The sequence below is a fragment of the Vipera berus genome, assembly GCF_964194415.1.
Source record: "Vipera berus genome assembly, chromosome: 3".
Taxonomy (NCBI): domain Eukaryota; kingdom Metazoa; phylum Chordata; class Lepidosauria; order Squamata; family Viperidae; genus Vipera; species Vipera berus.
The window spans coordinates 96735328-96753786 of NC_138204.1; the positions used below are offsets into that span (position 1 = coordinate 96735328).

At 35.6% G+C, this 18459-nt stretch overlaps 1 protein-coding gene across 3 annotated transcripts in view; it reads left to right on the forward strand.

Moving 5' to 3' along the window:
* The window catches only part of KCNT2 (potassium sodium-activated channel subfamily T member 2), a 251327-nt gene that overhangs the window by 164106 nt on the left and 68762 nt on the right, over window positions 1-18459 (forward strand). For all 3 annotated transcript variants that reach the window (XM_081322303.1, XM_081322304.1, XM_081322305.1), the window contains exons 10-13: window positions 437-601; window positions 1410-1546; window positions 8122-8185; window positions 15450-15558. In XM_081322303.1, coding sequence (XP_081178429.1) covers window positions 437-601; window positions 1410-1546; window positions 8122-8185; window positions 15450-15558 — 475 coding nt within the window. The remainder of the gene's footprint in view (window positions 1-436; window positions 602-1409; window positions 1547-8121; window positions 8186-15449; window positions 15559-18459) is intronic.

Sequence of the window (18459 nt, forward strand, 5' to 3'; positions counted from 1 at the left end):
AACGCTGGCTCTTCAGCTTTGAAACGGAGATGAGCATCGGCCCCTAGAGTCGGAAACGACTAGCACACATGTGCGGGGGAACCTTTACCTTTAATACACTTTAAAATTAAGTGTGCTTTGCTGAAATGTGTACTTCTAGATTACCCTTCTTTGCTGAGTTATTATACATTCTGTATGTGAGATATTGCTATGAGCCATTGTAGATTAAATCACAACAAACGAATATCTAGACCAGAGGTGGGGGAAAATGACCCTTTTATGATTTGCAGACTTCAACTGGCTGCTCAGGGGTTCTGGGAGTTGAAGTCTACAAGTCATAAAAGGGCTATTGTTCCCAAGCCCTGATCTAGACAGTTGGAGTATATGTATAGTTTCTTAGCATCTCCTCATTGACTTCTTGAGGCCATACTTCATCTTGAAATTTATTTCATTGCAGTTTGAGCAACTGGCTTATTTGTGGATGGAAAGACAAAAATCAGGTGGAAATTATAGCCGACATAGAGCTCAGACGGAGAAACATGTTGTTTTGTGTGTCAGTTCTCTTAAGATTGACCTGCTTATGGATTTTCTAAATGAATTCTATGCACATCCTAGACTCCAGGTAAGTCAAGCAGATCAGCATTTATCTCAATTCACCAAGAAATATTTTGCATCTCTTAACATTTTTATTTCACATATGACTGAAATCTTAGCAGTATCATAGGTCACAGACATATCTATAAAAGTTATTCTAATTAGAAAAGGGCATAAAGCATGCAGCATTTCTTTTTATTAGACTTGTGTTGTTTCTTTAGAGCCAATTCTGAGACCTTTTTTTAAATGATTAACAACAACATTTTCTGTTGTTGAACATAGATTCCTTTTCAGTATGCGTAATGCTTAGCATTTTTTTTTGCCAAAGGAAGTGATTTAAACTCATTTCTGCATGAGGCTAAGCATTACATGTTGATATCTGGGAGAGCAACTTTGGCATCAATAAAATCATTATTGAAATAAATAGCAGGAACATTTTTCTTTTTTCTCTTTAGAAAGATTAAAAAATAAATTATCCTTCAACTATTTTTTTCTCAAGCCTGTTTTTTCCCCAAGGTAAATATTAATAGCAATAGCACTTAGACTTATATACCACTTGATAGTGCTTTACAACCCTCTCTGAGTGGTTTACAGAACTGGCATATTGCCCCCCAACAATCTGGGTCCTCATTTTACCAACCTCGGAAGGATGGAAGGCTGAGTCAATCTTGAGCCACTGAGAATCAAACTGCTGGCAGTGAACTGAATTAGCCTGCAATACTATTTTAACCACTGCACCACTACAGCTTCTATTTTTAAATAGAAAAATATACAGGAAATATAACTAAAATATATTTTGGTTCTTTTTTATTCTTACAACATGCACTTTTTTATAGGACTACTATGTGGTTATATTGTGTCCCACTGAGATGGATGTTCAGGTTCGAAGAGTGCTTCAAATTCCAATGTGGTCCCAAAGGGTCATTTACTTACAAGGTTCAGCACTGAAGGATCAGGATCTCTTGAGAGCTAAGTAGGTACCAAACTAATGGATAAGAATATTAAAAGAATATATTGATTACTGATGATCTTACAATAAACCTAATTCACTAAAATATCCTTTTTCACATTTACTGGCTATCCCAGTGAACATTTGTCACATGCTTTTAGATGTAAACTGCCCATGGTCACTGAAAGGGAGATGGAGAGTCTTTAAATTTAATAGATAAATAAACAAATAACGCTAAACAGATATTTAATTAAGGACATTTCTTTGTGTGCTTCTTATCAGCTGTATGCTTCCTTCCAAATGTTTTGGAAATTTATTTCTGAACAGAATTGATCAGAGCTCATGTAGGTCTGTCTCCAACTATCTTATATTTTGGATTTGCACTTAATTTATAAATATGGAACCTTTTCCTTCATTTAAAATGTTTCATTGCAAAATAAAAATTGGCAAAAAGAAAAATTCAATTAATGAACTGAAGAATGGACACATAAATTCTTTCTTTAAATCATATACAGGTAGGCAGCTAAAAAAATCTGAAATGCTTTTCTCTTCCCCCATCCTTTTTCTTTTCCTATTCAGCCTCTTATTTTCTTTCCCTAATGGATTCCACGATATATACTTCAACTTTAAACCTCTTCCAAAGCTTCAAGCTATATTTTTATTAAAAGTTTATGCCTACTTTGAAACTCCCTGGAGCAGGCATTCATTAAAGTTTCACTATGTTGTTTTCTTTCATTGAAGCCCATTCTGGGCACCAAGAGCTTTTGTTATAAAAAGGAAAGTCTCAATATAAGCTAGTCATTCAGCATCTTTTTTTCAGTATGGACTCTGCCTTCCTGTCCATTCCTGACAGTGCCAGATATAAAATATTTAAGTCACAGTGGGACCATGATATATATTATGGGGGGACTTGGTTCACAGATTTCTCATTTTATTTTATTTACTTATTTGTTTGTTTGTTTTATTTATATTCCACCTTGATTATTTTCATAAAAAATTCAAGGCACAAACCTAGTTAATATTTTTATGTTCCTATTTTATTTTTTATTAGATTTATGTGCTGCCCATCGCATCTACAGATATTCTCTAGATTTTCTCAGCTATTTTTCCCACGACAATTTGTGAGGTTGATTGGCCTCAGAGAGCATGACTGGCCCAAAGTCACCCAGCCAGCTTTCATGCCTAAGGGAGCATTATAATTTCTCCTGCTTTTTAACCTGGTGCATTAAGCACTAGACCAGGGGTCAGCAACCTGAAACAGTGAAAGAGCCACTCGGAACCAGTTCCCTCACAAAAGGAAAAACTGGGAGCTGCAAAAAATGTTTGTGCATGTGCGTACATGCGCGCATGCGCAGAACAGGGTTTGACTGAAGAGTGGAGCCAAGGCAAGATATGCACCTACCCTGCATATTTGAATTGATTGGTTGAACTTTTTTAGTCCCACTTTTTTTTTTTTTGGACTGCACATGGCAGAGGACTGGGAGCCGCAGGAGACGGCTGAAAGAGACGCATGTGGCTCCGGAGCCGCGGGTTGCAGACCTGTGCACTAGACCAAATTGGCTTTTTTCCCCATTTTCATCTCTATTATCCTTGGAGTTACACTTCGATTTTAAAGAATTCTTAAAATGAAGACCATGTGAAAGACTTTTAGATGCAGATGGATAAAGCAATTCCATAATTACATTTCCTTTTAATCTTCAGTCATTTTCAGCTCTAACTATACTATTTGATTTTAAATATACCCTGGCCATTGCTTTAATCTTTATTAATGTTTTTTGTTTAAACTATTAAAGCATTGAATAATGAAAGTAGGAATTGGTTTGACACCAAAAAGACAACATTGCAATAGCTTCTATTTTTGCCATATTAACCATTATTTTATAGCTTGTATAGCTTAATTGTCTAATGACTTCCAGGATTTTCAAGATTAGGAGCTGCAAAATCCCTTGTGGTGCAATCTTCTACATTTTACTCTAAAATAATCTTCAGTGAAACTTACTTCTAGATATGTAGTTATGGGATTGCAGCTATTTGAGTATATGGTAATAATAATAATAAGTTGGAAGGGACCTTGGAGGTTATCTAGTCTAACCCGCTGCTCAGGCAGGAAACCCTATACCATTTCAGACAAATGGTTGTCCAGTCTCTTCTTAAAAACTTCCAGTGTTGGAGCATTCACCACTTCTGGAGGCAGGTTGTTCCACTGGTTAATTGTTATAACTAGCAGGAAGTTTCTCCTTAGTTCTAGTTGCTTTTCTCCTTCACTAGTTTACATCCGTTGCTTCTTGTCCTGCTTTGGAGAATAGTTTGACTCCCTCTTCTTTGTGGCAGCCCCTGAGATATTGGAACACTGCTGTCATGTCACCCCTCACCCTTCTCTTCGTTAAACTACACATACCCAATTCCAGCAACCGTTCCTTATATGTTTTAGCCTCCAGTCTCCCAATCATCTTTGTTACTCTTCTCTGTAGTCTTTCTAGAGTCTCAACATCTTTTTTACATCGTGTGATTAAAACTGGATGCAGTATTCCAGGTGTGGCCTTACCAAGGCATTGTAAAGTGGTATTAGTACTTCACGTGATCTTGATTCTATCCCTCTGTTAATGCAGCCTAGCACTGTGTTGGCCTTTTTGGCAGCTGCAGCACACCGCTGGCTCATATTGAAGTGATTGTCCACTAGGACTCCAAGATCCCTCTCACAGTTACTAATATTGAACAAGTTAATCATTTTGCATAGTTAGTTCTTATAAAATAGATGTTTGTTTTCCTAGTAAGAGTGAATATTTATTTATTTATTAAAGTCCCAATGACACCGATTGTTTTAAAAAATATATTACAAAAATACAACTCTTCAAAAGAAATAATGCAGGTAAGTCCTCGATTTTCAATCATTCGTTTATTGACCATTTGAAGTTATGACCCTGAAAAATGTAACTTGTGACCAGTTTTCACCATTACAAGCATTGCAACATCCTGATGGTCACATGATCAAAATTTGGTTGCTTGGCAACTGGCTTGTATTTTTGACAGGTGCACTGTCCTAGGGTCATGTGATCATGTGGTGACCTTCCCAGCTGCCTTCCAAAAAAGCAAAGTCAATGGGGGAAGCCAGATTCATTTAACAGCCACATGATTCCATTAACAACTTTATTAATTCACTTAACAACTGTGGCAAAAAGGTCATAACATGGAACAAAACTCATCTAACAACCGCCTTGCTTAGCAATGGAAACTTTGGGCTGAATTGTGGTTGTACGCTGAGGACCATTGTATGCCATTTAATGAATAAATCATTATATAAGACATAAAACTTCAAAACATTTCCAGTTTTAAATGTAAATTATTATTTCAATCACTAATAGCCATACATGGATGGATATCCTTTTTTGCTGAAAAGAATTGTGTGATTTTCTCTGGGTTAGATAGTAAACATGAATTTTATAAAGCTGTCATTCAAGCATAATACCTGCAGCATTATTTAGCCTGTAGTAAATTCAAAGTAAAGCAACTATTAAAATGTATATTTCTCATTACAGATTATGTAATTGAATGTACTTTTATCATTTTTAAACACTATAGGAAGCAGTTTAATAGACCATTTTGAAAAAATAACAGCCTAATTGTAGGAATTCAGTAGACCATATTGTAAGAAATGAAGTAGAAGTTGCTAAGCAGCAGTGAGCTTCTCTTTTTATAATGAGCATCTTATAATCACATTCCCTAATATCCCTTCTAGTAAATGAAGTGTTGAGTATATTTTGGCTGTATTAACCAAAAATATAAAACACTGAACTTTTTTTGTTCCTCAGTATCTCAGTTTGTATACTCTTCTCTAACCTCTGTGAAAAACAAGGTATATAAAGGACTCACATTCATCTTTTGTTAAAAGAACACCACAGTCATTTTAAATCACATATTTCCTTTTTGTAAAGTAATAGATGTAATTTCATGTTTCATAATTCCATAGAAAAGAGCCATAAAAAGGCAGAGAACTGCTTCAGATGCAGCATAACTGAGCTGGGGGAAATGCTGTTAATTTTGCTTTATATTGCAATGAGGGGGATAACTGGCGGATGAAACAAGGTAGGATAACCCATCAGTCTGCAGGATTTGCAAAATTGCCTGTCCCTGAGGGTATTTGCCCATGGTATGTTCAAGGTCCCCTGTATGAAACAGTCTTATCTGGGGAGGACTTAAGATACATGTTTTTTCCATAGCAGTGCCTGCTCAGTAGAGCCTGCCCTGAGATTGGAGGGTCTCTATCCTCTAGTTTTTTAAAAAGACTTGGCTCTTCCTTGTTGGGCTAGCATTGGGGTTGAACCCAGCACATCGGTAGTTTGATATAGGATTATTATAGCTCCTTGGCAAGAGTGTGATAGTTTTCTTTAAAAAAAATGGAGATTTTTTTTTTAAAAAACATAGTTTTTGGTTGTTAGCTATCCAGGATTACCTGGTATAAATGGTCATATAAATCTTAGCTCAAAGCTAGCTAGTCTGGTTCCAAGTTGGTAAGTAACTAATTTACTGTAGTGCCATGGAAACCACCTCTAAAAGCTTTTAGAAATGAGACTGACATATGGAAGCTTATCAGAAGTTAAACTAAGGGTTTATATTCACAGTTACCTTGTCAAAGAAGGAAATAAGGTCTGTCTTCTAATACATTTTTTTAATGAAACCATAGTGGCATTTAGCAATCACAACATTGTCTTCAAGATGGTTATAAATCGCCTGCTTTATTATCTTTATTATCTGCTCTAACATATTTCCAGGTATTGAGGGTGAGGGTCATTGGCCTATAATTCCTGAGATTTTCTCTTGAGAATACTTTTCTTCAAAAAAAAAAGTCCCCTGGCATGTTTTCAGTTTTTCAGAACTACTCAAAGATTATTATTCTCCAAATGGAGAATTCTTAACAGATGATCATAAGAAAACAGAAAACCACAACTTCTACTTTGCTTCTTTTTTTACATTCAAAGGATGTAAAATCTTGAGTAGCATACAGTGGGTTTAAATATAGTAAAGGAAGGTACAATTCAGTAAGGATATGGTACTGTAAATGATCTTTTACCTAATTTAAATGTCTTTAAATCCCTTGGTCCTTCTGAAAAATACCCTAAAATATTAAAGAAATGAGGCAGAAATGACTATTGTGAAAACATAATTTAAGACCAGGAAACAGAAGGTGTGAGAAAGAAGCTAAGACTGACTTGTCCCTAATTCATTGGAGGAATATAAGAGAGTAGGAGGGGAAATTCAGACTTTCAAGATTCTGTTCAAACTGATCAATAAAATATAGCCTTTGCATCTGTTTCTTTACCTGACCTACTTTAAGGGCTGACAACATCGCCTAAATTTTCTTCCTCGTGATATCATTTGAAATTGTACTATTCTTAATTTCATCTTACTTAAGAAGTCCCAGCTGGTTGCCGCAGCATCTTTGGCTTTAAGAGTTTCTCCCCATGACATTTTCCTTATTATTTATTTTAGTTTATTCAAATTGTTTCTATTAGCCATTATTTGGGGTTTTTTTTTACTGGATCTTTTGTTAAAACATGAAATCTAACAGCATCATTACTTGTACCCAAAGTTCTTTCAAATTTAATACCTTCAGTCAGCTCCTCTATTAGTAAGGACCAAATCCAAGACAGCAGATGCTCTACATTTATTTAAGTCCTTTGAAGGAGTAAATTACCACCAATACAGTCAAATATTCTGACTTGTTTCTAGCAGAATAAGTCTCTCAATAAATGCCTGGACAGTTGAAGTATCCTATCATAGTTGTTTTTTTGGTTTTTCGAGGATTCTGTAAATCAGTTTAAATCTGGTTCATGTCCTTACTTCTAAGGTGAGATATATAACTTGCATTGAAGAAGGAAGAGAGGGAGGGAGGGAGGGAGGGAGGGAGGGAGGGAAGGAAGGAAGGAAGGAAGGAAGGAAGGAAGGAAGGAAGGAAGGAAGGAAGGAAGGAAGGAAATGAATTTATTTCAAATCAACAATACCAACAAATCATTTCTGTTCAATAAAATAAGCATTGTATACCATAACTTTTTTAAAAAGTGAATTTTAAAGACTGAACATTTTAAATATATTTCTTATGTGCCATTGCATATGTATACAAATCTTGCCTTCATCTTTCAAAATCTGGAATGTTATACATACATTACAAACTTAGTAGATGGAATCCACATTGTGACATGAAGAATAGGTGAGTTTAAAATTGATATGTTTTCTTCTGGTTGGCAACAATATCATTGCAGAAAATGGGCACAGTATCGCTTCCTTTTTTGGATGATGCACAGCATGTCACCTGATTTGGTCTAATGTAGGGATTGCACTCTGATCTAGACTGAGAAAAAAACCAGCTGTATAATTTCTGTATATATTTTATGCCTTGTTTTTATGTTATATTTATGAGATGCATTTTAACAGAAGTATATACTTTATTTAATATGATTTCTTTATCTTTAAACAGTGATTTTTTAAAATTTGGCTTAAAGTTTACATTTAAAGCAAGTTACTTATTTAAAGTATCTTTAGAAGTTTCCTGGGCATTTTAAAACAGTTTCCTAATTTTTTTTCTTAAACTTTCTGATTTTTAGAATGGATAATGCAGAGGCCTGTTTTATTTTAAGCAGCCGTTTTGAAGTGGACAGAACTGCAGCGGTAGGTTCCAAATATATCTATATCTGCTTTTACAAATTTGTTTTGTATGTGTCTTTTTATATTTTTATGGTTAAGTTAATTGGTCAGAAATGAAAGAGCTATGTGGTTACTATGAGTCAACATTGATTAGACAGAACATAATTAATCAATGTATTATGGAGTTTTTTGAGCTGGATAAAAATATAGATATGTTTATATATGTGTTGAGTCTTTATATATGAAGACATATATTATTAAAATGTATATTAAGCCCTCTTGATATATGATAAATGAACCTATTTTAGTATCATGACTTCATAAGGTCAATTTTACAATAAAATGAATAGAATAGTAATTGCTCCTTTATAACTTGGCTATTTTTAAAACTAGACTTCCGACTTTAATACCCTCACATTGTGAAACAATTCCATCAAAGACAGTGGAACAATTAAATCATTCAAGGAAGATCCAAGTAGTAGTCATTACTTATCCTTACTCTAAGTTATTTTTTTCTTCCTCATTTTTTTTTAGTCTTCAGGAAATGTTTTACATATTGTTTTATTTAGTCCACATATTGCAGAAAGAAATCATATAGTTTACTTTAAAATATATGGAGTATTTCAATGTATTATATATAAGCCCCCCTGAGTCTTTGGAGAAGGGCGGGATATAAATGGAATTAAAATAAAAAATAAAATTGTATATATATATATATATATATATATATATATATATATATATATATATATATATATATATATATATGTGTGTGTGTGTGTGTGTGTGTGTGTGTGTGTGTGTGTGTGTGTTTTCTGAGGTTTTATATATATAGTGTGTGTGTTTTATATCATTTTACTTAATTGTTTAATCATTTGAATTTTATTATAAACTAGCTGGTGATTTTTTAAAAGAAGTGGAATATAAATGTTTTCAATGAACAACAAGATCCAACTGGCATAATTTAAGATAGAGTCACCTTATACAGATTAGATTTTAACATATATTCTGACCTGCATGTCAACACAACCTAGTATTTCCTGTAGTATGAATAAATATTAATAGCAATACTTAAGGATTTTCTTAAGCTTGTCCTATCATTATTCTAAGTGAGAAGCCCTTGATAAATTTCCAGAGGATCCTAGATTTCTTTAGCCCATAGTTTGTTCAAGCTATAGTTACAGTATGTTTTTGAAAGCCATGTTCCATTTCAACCTGATCTTGTAAAGTTTACTCAAAACATTTCTGTGGTCCAAGATCAAACTGTGGAAGTGACAGCCTTAATGCCAATTTCATTAGTATTTGCATTAGTATTAGTGATGTTCTGTTTGCTTACCCTATTTAACATTCCACTGGTTAGCTTAGGTTTTCAGATTCATCTACCTCTAAGTTTCTGGCAACATGGTTGCTTGGTAAGAAATGTTTACTCTTGTAATTCCTTACATATTCCAAATCATGTCTAATGTTCAGAATGTGGGAGGAATGAATGACTGATCTTTATTTTGCTTATCCTGGTATGTAGTATTGACAACCTTAACCACATTACACATGCAGTAAAAGAACACAAGGCATTTAAAAAGATCTTGCCATTCTTTCCAGTAAGATTGAGGCCATCTTATTAAAATTGTAGACAATGTTTAATTTTTTGGGCACCATATTCCTTTGTTATAATCTAAGTGCTATTTTGCTGTTTCATGGCGGTCTTTAGGAAACCATCTGGACTTTTTGATTAGAATCAGATCGAAAAAAGAACTGAGTTGGTTTTCACAATTCTACTTGACTTGAATTTCATACATTACTGAATGACATGTAGGACTTCCAGGCCTATGTTCTTGCCCATTGTTTCCTCTATAACAGTGGTGGCGAACCTATGGCACAAATGCCAGAGGCGGCACTCAGAGCCCTCTCTGTTGACACACACGCCATCACCGTCAGCAGCAGGTCCATCAGGCCACCACCGCCACCCGGAGCAGGAGCCTTGCCCAGCACAATGGAGGCAAAGCGGCCGACTCGAGTAGAGGTGATAGAGCAGAGGTCACCAACCATTGTCGATTAGTGGACTGGAAGAAAAGGGAGGGGGAAGCACGTGCTGCAAATGGGGCAGGGCTAGTGTCTGTGTGATACTCACTAGCCCTGCCCCGTTCTTGCATGGTGCAGTGCCTTATATCTGCACCCCGTGGCACGGCGGTGGCCATTTTTGTGCCTTGCAGCACGATGGCCCATTTTTGTGCCCCTGGTTTTTGCATGCCAGAGGTGGCACTCAGAGCTGCCTCCCTGCCCCCTCACTTTGAGGGCACCAAAATGCTGATGCGGCTTTGGCACTTTGTGATAAATAAGCGAGTTTTGGGTTGTGGCTTGGGCACTTGGTCTCTAAAAGGTTCACCACCACTGCTCTATAACATATGTATGATTTATGTACCAGTGATAATTGCTGTAGGAACTGGGTAATTTTACGTAGCAAGGAAGATTAACTTATGCCACATTTGTCATAAGTAAGATTACAAAACCAGATTTTGCTGTATCACTTGAGCCAAATATCATTTTTGCATCTTTTTTTCTCCCCTATAACCAGTGCCTATGGGGAAGGGCCTTGTCGTGGCGGCACTGCTTGTACTAACGCTTCCCCCTTTTTATGGTATTATATTTCCTCTATTTATTTATTTATAAAATTTATAGTCACCCATATCACCTGAGTCAACTCTATGTGGTGCACAACAGGGTCACAAAATATGTCACTTCTGCACTTTGGTCCAGAAAACGGAACTTCAACTGAATTGCTGGCAATAAATTATGTCTTTCTCCCCTAGCTTTCTTTTGATTCTTCTGAGTTTCACTTGATTGCACACAGAAAAAAATAAACCAAAAGGAAAAGTTGTGGTTGCATAAAACTCCATGCTGATTGAAAAGTATTTGTTTCCCCTATTTGGAAAGAAATAAAAATATTAGTGGTGAAATGACACTATATGGATGTCATAGCATTGATAACTGAGACAAAGAATAAGGCTCACACTAGATTTATCATCATATCATTGTGATTTGCTTCCTAATCTACCAAAGCCCTGTATACTTTTGTCACCTGCACTGTTGTTTAACTGCTGCTTTTGGCTCTTTTTCCATTTGACTGCTATTGGTTTTATATCTATCATCTTTTGCTTTTATTGCTTTATCATAATCTATCCTGACAGTTTTATTGAAGGGGAGCATGAATATTCATGTTTTAAATAACTCATTTAGTTCACCGCAAATTCTTTGTTTTTCCGTCATCAAGAGGCTAGATGTTAGAATTTAGGCTGTATGAAAATATTGACAGTGATGGTGGCAATAATGATGTTGATGATTTATATGAAATAACACGATAAACAGGATAATGCTGTATTTATATAATATGCATTCTGCTGATCAGAAAAAACAGAGAGGACTAGGTAGAGATTTTGCAGATACATATGACTATGATTTCAAAGAGAATGCTTGTTTTTCTAGTCTATTTCCAAATTATGTATAGTGAGAATTATTAGCATATATTAAAAAGTAAATCAAATAATTTGCAAAGAGGTAACTATTAATCTTTTAGAGAAAGAGAGAGATTTGTGAAATCTTAAACACTAATTTTATTATTGCACACCTCCCCTCCCCAAAGCAACAACATCAGTAATAATTCATTAACTTGACTGAAATAAGGCTTTCTTCTTTGTAACATTTTTAAAATTCTCTTCAAAATAAAATTATTCAAAATGCATCAAGAGCATAAATTAAACATACAGAATATAGACAACAAAAACACAGAGAATTGTCTTCTATTTTGCTGAGCAACAGTAGTTTAGTATTATAAATTTTAACTGATTTCTGGGAAATCTTTAGAAAACTCTGTTTCTTATTCCTGAAGACTCTTTATTAATATCCCTAAGCACCCTGATAAATCAGAAAATAATTTATCCATTCAATGAATTTAACCCATTCCACCATATTTATATATTTCAGCAAATTCTATCTATCTATCTATCTATCTATCTATCTATCTATCTATCTATCTATCTATCTATCTATCTATCTATCTATCTATCTATCTTCTTGAGGAAATATAGAAGACTGAATTGATTAGACCTTATTATTTAAAGATCTTTTCAGCTATGCAGCTATTTTACTCCCAGGATTTTATTTACAATATAATTTCCTTGGTACAACTGATATTAACAAATTAATAAAAAACACAGAGAATTGAAAATTAGCTAAACAGGAATATTAGATATTACCCAATCAAGATTGTTTCATAAAAACAAAGTTTAATGTGTGGTTTTATATCATTTAATATTACTTTAAATTTAATAAATTATGCATTTATTGTATTACCTGAGGTTTTTAAAGAAATCTATAAAAACTAAAAACAAATAGAGGAATGGAGAATTTTGTTGCTTATGCCTTTCCTTTGCATTTTTAATGTATTATGATGATAGCTGTTTTCTAGGAAATCAAATTATTCGTCCATGTAAACTATTGCAGACTTATCTGCAAGATTTTTTTTCAGGAGAAATACTCACTGGATATTACTCTAGTAAAAATCTGTGTGACTATAAGTGTATTTTTTTTCTTGAACATTCAGAAATTAGCTCAGCTCTGTATTGTCAGGGGTGAACCACAAATTTCTCCAGACAAGTTGCTTGGAAAGAATTCCTTCTTCAATCAATTAGAATAAAATACCGGTAGATGTTAATGTCTACTTTCACAGAGGTCTGTCTGTATAAGCTGTGATTAAACAGAGAACAAAAGGGACGCGGTGGCTCAGTGGGTTAGGATGCTGAGCTTGTCGATCAGATGGTTGGCAGTTTGGTGGGTCGAATCCCGAGTGCCGTGTAACAGAGTGAGTGCCTGTTACTCGTCCCAGCTTCTGCCTACCTAGCAGTTCGAAAGCACGTAAAAATGCAAGTAGAAAAATAGGGACCACTACGGTGGGAAGGTAACAGCGTTCCGTGCGCCTTTGGCGTCTAGTCATGCCGGCCACATGACCACAGAGACGTCCTCAGACAAGTGCTGGCTCTTCGGCTTTGAAATGGAGATGAGCACCGGCCCCTAGAGTCGGAAACAACTAGCACGCATGTGCGGGGGAACCTTTACCTTTACCTTTAAACAGAGAACACACTTTGATTTTTAGGCAACTGTACTTTAGCTTATAATCTTCAGACTGTCAAGCAAAAGGTATAAAGTAGGGAAGTAAGATTAGTACTTAAGGGACTTAAGCTAGGAACAATACAAATGCATGAGAAGTAATTCAGACCCAACTTAACACTACGTTGGTAGTAAATACCTCATTGTAGCACAGTTCTTCTCAATATTACCTGAGAAGGACAATAAGAAATGCTCTGGAGAAGTTAAAAGTCAGCTGTCACAGAGACTTCTCAGTGTTCAATTTCAAGCATCATTTATTCAAGCTGAGCAAGAAAATTACAATAAAATTGTAAAAACACTAAAATTGTTTTGAAAACATCCCTCTCTGATTGTTATTCTTTTGTATCCACAGCTGAGAATAAAAATTTACTAATCAATAAAACTCTTCATTTTTGCTTGAAGAGTTCAAAAACCTGGAATTTAGCTATGCTAGGCTACGTTTAATTCTAACCCATCCTACTTCTGTTGCTTTTAATTTGAAAGTATTAATTGTCCTTAACTTTTCAAATGATTTTTTCTTTCTTTATCAGACTATATAAGCCTTTCTTATCTGCTGACATCACACAATATAAATGAATTATACCATTCTCTTTCTCTTTTCTTACCCAAGCAACTTTATGACTAGACAATCCATTCCACTTCCTAGCATCATTAGATCCTGTAAATTATTCTGTCTTGTATTTTTCAGAAGACAATTGAAAAAATATAAAAAAACCTGATATGGAGCTCAAAAGAACAATGTCTTAGAATTTAGAAGCATTTTTTAAAAGGAACATTTTAATGTGCTGAAATTTTGTGATTTCCTAATAAATGTTTTCAGTCAAGCTCTTTATGTTTGCTAAGAGCAACTGGTTGTAAATTACTGAAATGAAAGTGAAGATCTTAAAAAAATAAAATAAAATGAACTAAGTGATGTATTATTCTGTTGATAATTCTTCCAATAATTTTCATTTGTGTGTACCGTATATGCACGTATGAAAATTTTCTGTTAAAACTGATTTAATTCCAAATACTTAACAGTGTGCTTTCATTATGCATGCACATGTAAATTCTTTGTATGCATGTTTCTCTCTCTCTCTCTCTCTCCTCCGCCCCCCCCCAAACAATACTCCTTTTCACAGGTCAAATGCTTAATTATAGCTATCCATTCTTCTGAGCTTTGTTTATGTAAATTTGTTTTAAGTTCTTAAGGTCAGTGTTATGAGGCTTTAGGCATTCTGAATGATCAGCAGAAAAAAATTCTCTAGCTTTTTGTCCAAAAAAGTTACCTATGCTATAGATGTATTTTCTCTGCTTATAATCATGTATTAGAAAACATTCCACAAAGAGATGTTTTATTGCACATGAAAATATATTCTGAGTTTTTTATATGGATAGGATAGGATAGGATAATAGAATTTGGGAGCAAGCATTTGATTTCTGACTTTCATTTAATGTAACAATTCTAACTGTTTATTATATGGCAGTATGTATGAATTGCATAAAATTATCAGCCAGGTGTTTGCTGTGTATATGGTTTTATCTTTACTACAGAGATTCCTACTTTTATGAAATCTGTGTAACTTAATGCGGTCTAATTTCTCTTAAAAATGTCATAATAAAACAATTAATATTTTGAGACAGTGTAGTCTTATGTAATGGGATCTACAAGCCAGTGGCACCCAGTTCGAATCTTGTACTATCTAATAGTTCCCATGTAGAGATGATAATATTCAAAAATGCACTACATAAGTTAAATAAAGATAAAAAAGGAAATTTGCAAGGGTAAGATATTTCATTCCCAAATTGCTTTGAAAACATTCATAATCTACCTGAGTTCCAGAAGCTGATTGTAAGTCATACTAAAGGCATTTCAGGGAAAATCTGGTCTGAATCATTTTGTGTTATTTTTAACAGCAGTATTTACTTATGAATTCTGCTATAATTGGCACAAAACTATGGGATATTCTTATGTTTAAAGTACAGAAACTAGAAGCTAAAAGACTCTTGATGCTGGCAAAAGCATGTGTCAGATAAAGTTTTTTTTTAAAGAGCACTTTGTCAGCTACACATGAGCAATTATATTAATATAGTCAGTTTTGCCTCTTGTCTTAAACTTTCTAACATGCTGTTTTGTATTTTATTCTAGGACCATCAAACCATTTTAAGAGCATGGGCAGTTAAAGATTTTGCTCCAAATTGTCCATTGTATGTTCAGATACTGAAGCCTGAAAATAAGTTTCATATTAAATTTGCAGGTAAGTCTGATAACTTATTGACTCTTGTTGAGATGTAGAGTTGAATAATTCTCTTCTGATCAATGCCATTTAATTTTTTCTGCTATAAGAATGGTGTGGGCAACAGTCAGGCCAAATGTGGCCCACAAGACGTAAATTATTAAGACTTAATTTAAACCTAATTTCCCACAAGAGAAGCTGCATCAGGACTTTATTTAAACAAGCCCAAACATACTGCAGCAACCCAGAGCAGCAAAAAAAAAAAAAAAAAGAAATGAAGCGTCTATACAACACATTTCAACAAAATGGATACCCAACCAACTTTAACAAAAAGTCCCTGACCACTCAACCCAATACAGCACAACCAACACAAAGCCTGAATAGAATTACACTGCCATAGATGAAGAATATCTCAAAAACCACCAACAGACTACTACAACCACATGTAACACACAAGCCAACTAAAGCCCTTCTAAACATCCTTAGTAAACCAAAAAGACCCAGCAACCCCACAAGAAGAAACAGGAGTCATCTACAACATACAGTTAAGAACTGCTGGCAGAAGACAGGCAGAACACATCCATGAACATCAACGAGCAGTCAGAAGACATGATGAAAATTCTTTAATTTCAAATCATATAGACAGATTAACCATGGTTTCAACTGAGAAAATGTGACAATCCTAGGCCAGCCAAATCCAAAAAGGCCAGGGATTTTCTAGAAGCCTGGTACCATGACAAATTACCCATCAATCGACACATAGACATTAACAACATTTATAGACTATGCAAAAGAGACAATCAACCAGCTCAAAGCGGGGGGGGGGGATACCTAAGCACCTTTCCACCAGCAATCAACACCCAGATCAGCATAGATTAACTCCAAGGTTAACTTCAAACCAACAATCTTGATACCCCAATCAAGAAACTGCCAAAGAGCCAACAGTAAACACCCTAACCAAAGAATCTCTAAGACCACCCCCACCAACACTGACAGGCAAGCCATCAGAATATAAACTGATGGCCAACAGCACTCCTTACTTACTGATGTTACCAAGTTTGGGTAATGAAATGTCTGCATGAAAACAAGCAATCCCAGAGAGCACCAAGGATCCTTCACTTAATTTATTTCCCAGCATCCTTAGATCACTCTACTCAAACTTAGTAAAACAAACAAGTAAAATCACTGAATCTCATAGTGCATTTTGTTTTGTTTTAATTCAAAGTTACCCTTAAACCAACCACCTTGTTTTTTTTACTTTTGCTTTTCTCCCTTAAGGCCCCACAAATGGCCTGAAACTGGTTCTCAGAATCAGTAATTTCTATTGGTTAAAATCCTTTTGTGCTAGTGCATTTGAAGATATTGCAAAAAGAAACCTATCCAAAATAAAGAAGGCCATCAACAGATGAATGAACCAGAGGGTGTTGCATCTGTCATGGAAAAACCCAATGAAAAAGACAAGAGACAACAACAAAAACAATAATTCTTACTCTAAGATTCAGAGGTTTATTTCAGAAGTAATTTGGAACACACACATAAACATCACTTATATTAAAAACCCATTGCAATGAGGTCCAATGACCTAGCACCATGATGGCGAACCTTTTAGAGACCGAGTGCCCAAAAACCACCCCATCCCCCGCCTGCCCCTGAACCCCCCACTCCGCACCTGCCCCGCCTGCCCATAGGGCCACACACCGCCTCCAAGGCCTGCCACAGAAGATCGCCCAGGTGGCCCTACAGCACCATGGCAGCCACACCCTCCACTGTGCCCCGCAGCATCATCTGCATGCGATGGGGTGCGAGGGCGGAGTCTTGTCCCCACTGCCCAGCTGCCATGTCCTTTGCTGCTCTGTTCCACATGGGCCACATCTGTGGGTGACTCTCCTCGGGGGGGGTGAGCTGGTGAGGAGGGAGCTGCAGGGGGAGGCTGTGCTGGGGTGATGGCGTGCGTGCCCATAGAGAGGGCTCTGAGTGGCTCCTCTGGCACACGTGCCATAGGTTCGCAACTACTGACATAGCAGTTCCAATAAGGTCAGCTATAAGCCAGTGGCAAATCAATCAGTCCCGGTCCCAATCTCTTATACCCTTTCCTGTCCTAAAACCACAGAGAAATGGTCAGCAATCTTACACTTTCTGCTGACTTTCTGCTGACCCTTTGCTGAACATAACTTTCCACATACTTGTATACATTGGAACCCACATCCATCAACTACTTTCAGTTCCCAATTTCTTACAGTTCCAGTCCTTATGTTCTAAATGTATTTGAAACAAGCAAGCTTAGCAGAATCATATTAAGTAAAATACAGTTGCTGTTTAGATTACAAATAGTTCCTTCAGATTATAAAACTGAGCATAGTACAAACTTTGGTTCAATACTTTTTCCATGAGGCCTGATTTAGTTCATCTGGGCCTAAACCTTGCATAGAAGAACAATAGCCAATATTTTTGTTTTCCACACATCCAAACTCCAGCCAGAGTAGGGAGATACCAGTGCAAAGTTAGGCCAGGCAGAAGGTGGTCTTTAATCATTTCTAACTCAGAAAATCCAGTGGAATCTCCAAAAAAGCATCTTCCCCTTTCTGTGATTCAGGCAGCTTGGATTCATCACAAAAAAAATCAACCTGCAAAATGTCAGCTCAGCTATGGTCTTTGTCATTTTAGGTTTTTAGACAAAAACTTACAGGTAACCATTTTCACATAATACAGATTAGACATATTAGAAGGAAATTTTTGAAGTATTAAATTGCACCCTTAGATGTCACTTGCCTTTACTAGATAACTTTTTTTTGGCATTGAATTTGCATCCCTCACTAGCGTTATATATGTCTTCAAGAATTCAGAAATAGTTATGAAAGTGATGATTGAGATTGTTTAATTGAATTTATATACGGTAACCACTAATCTCACACTTGTGACTCT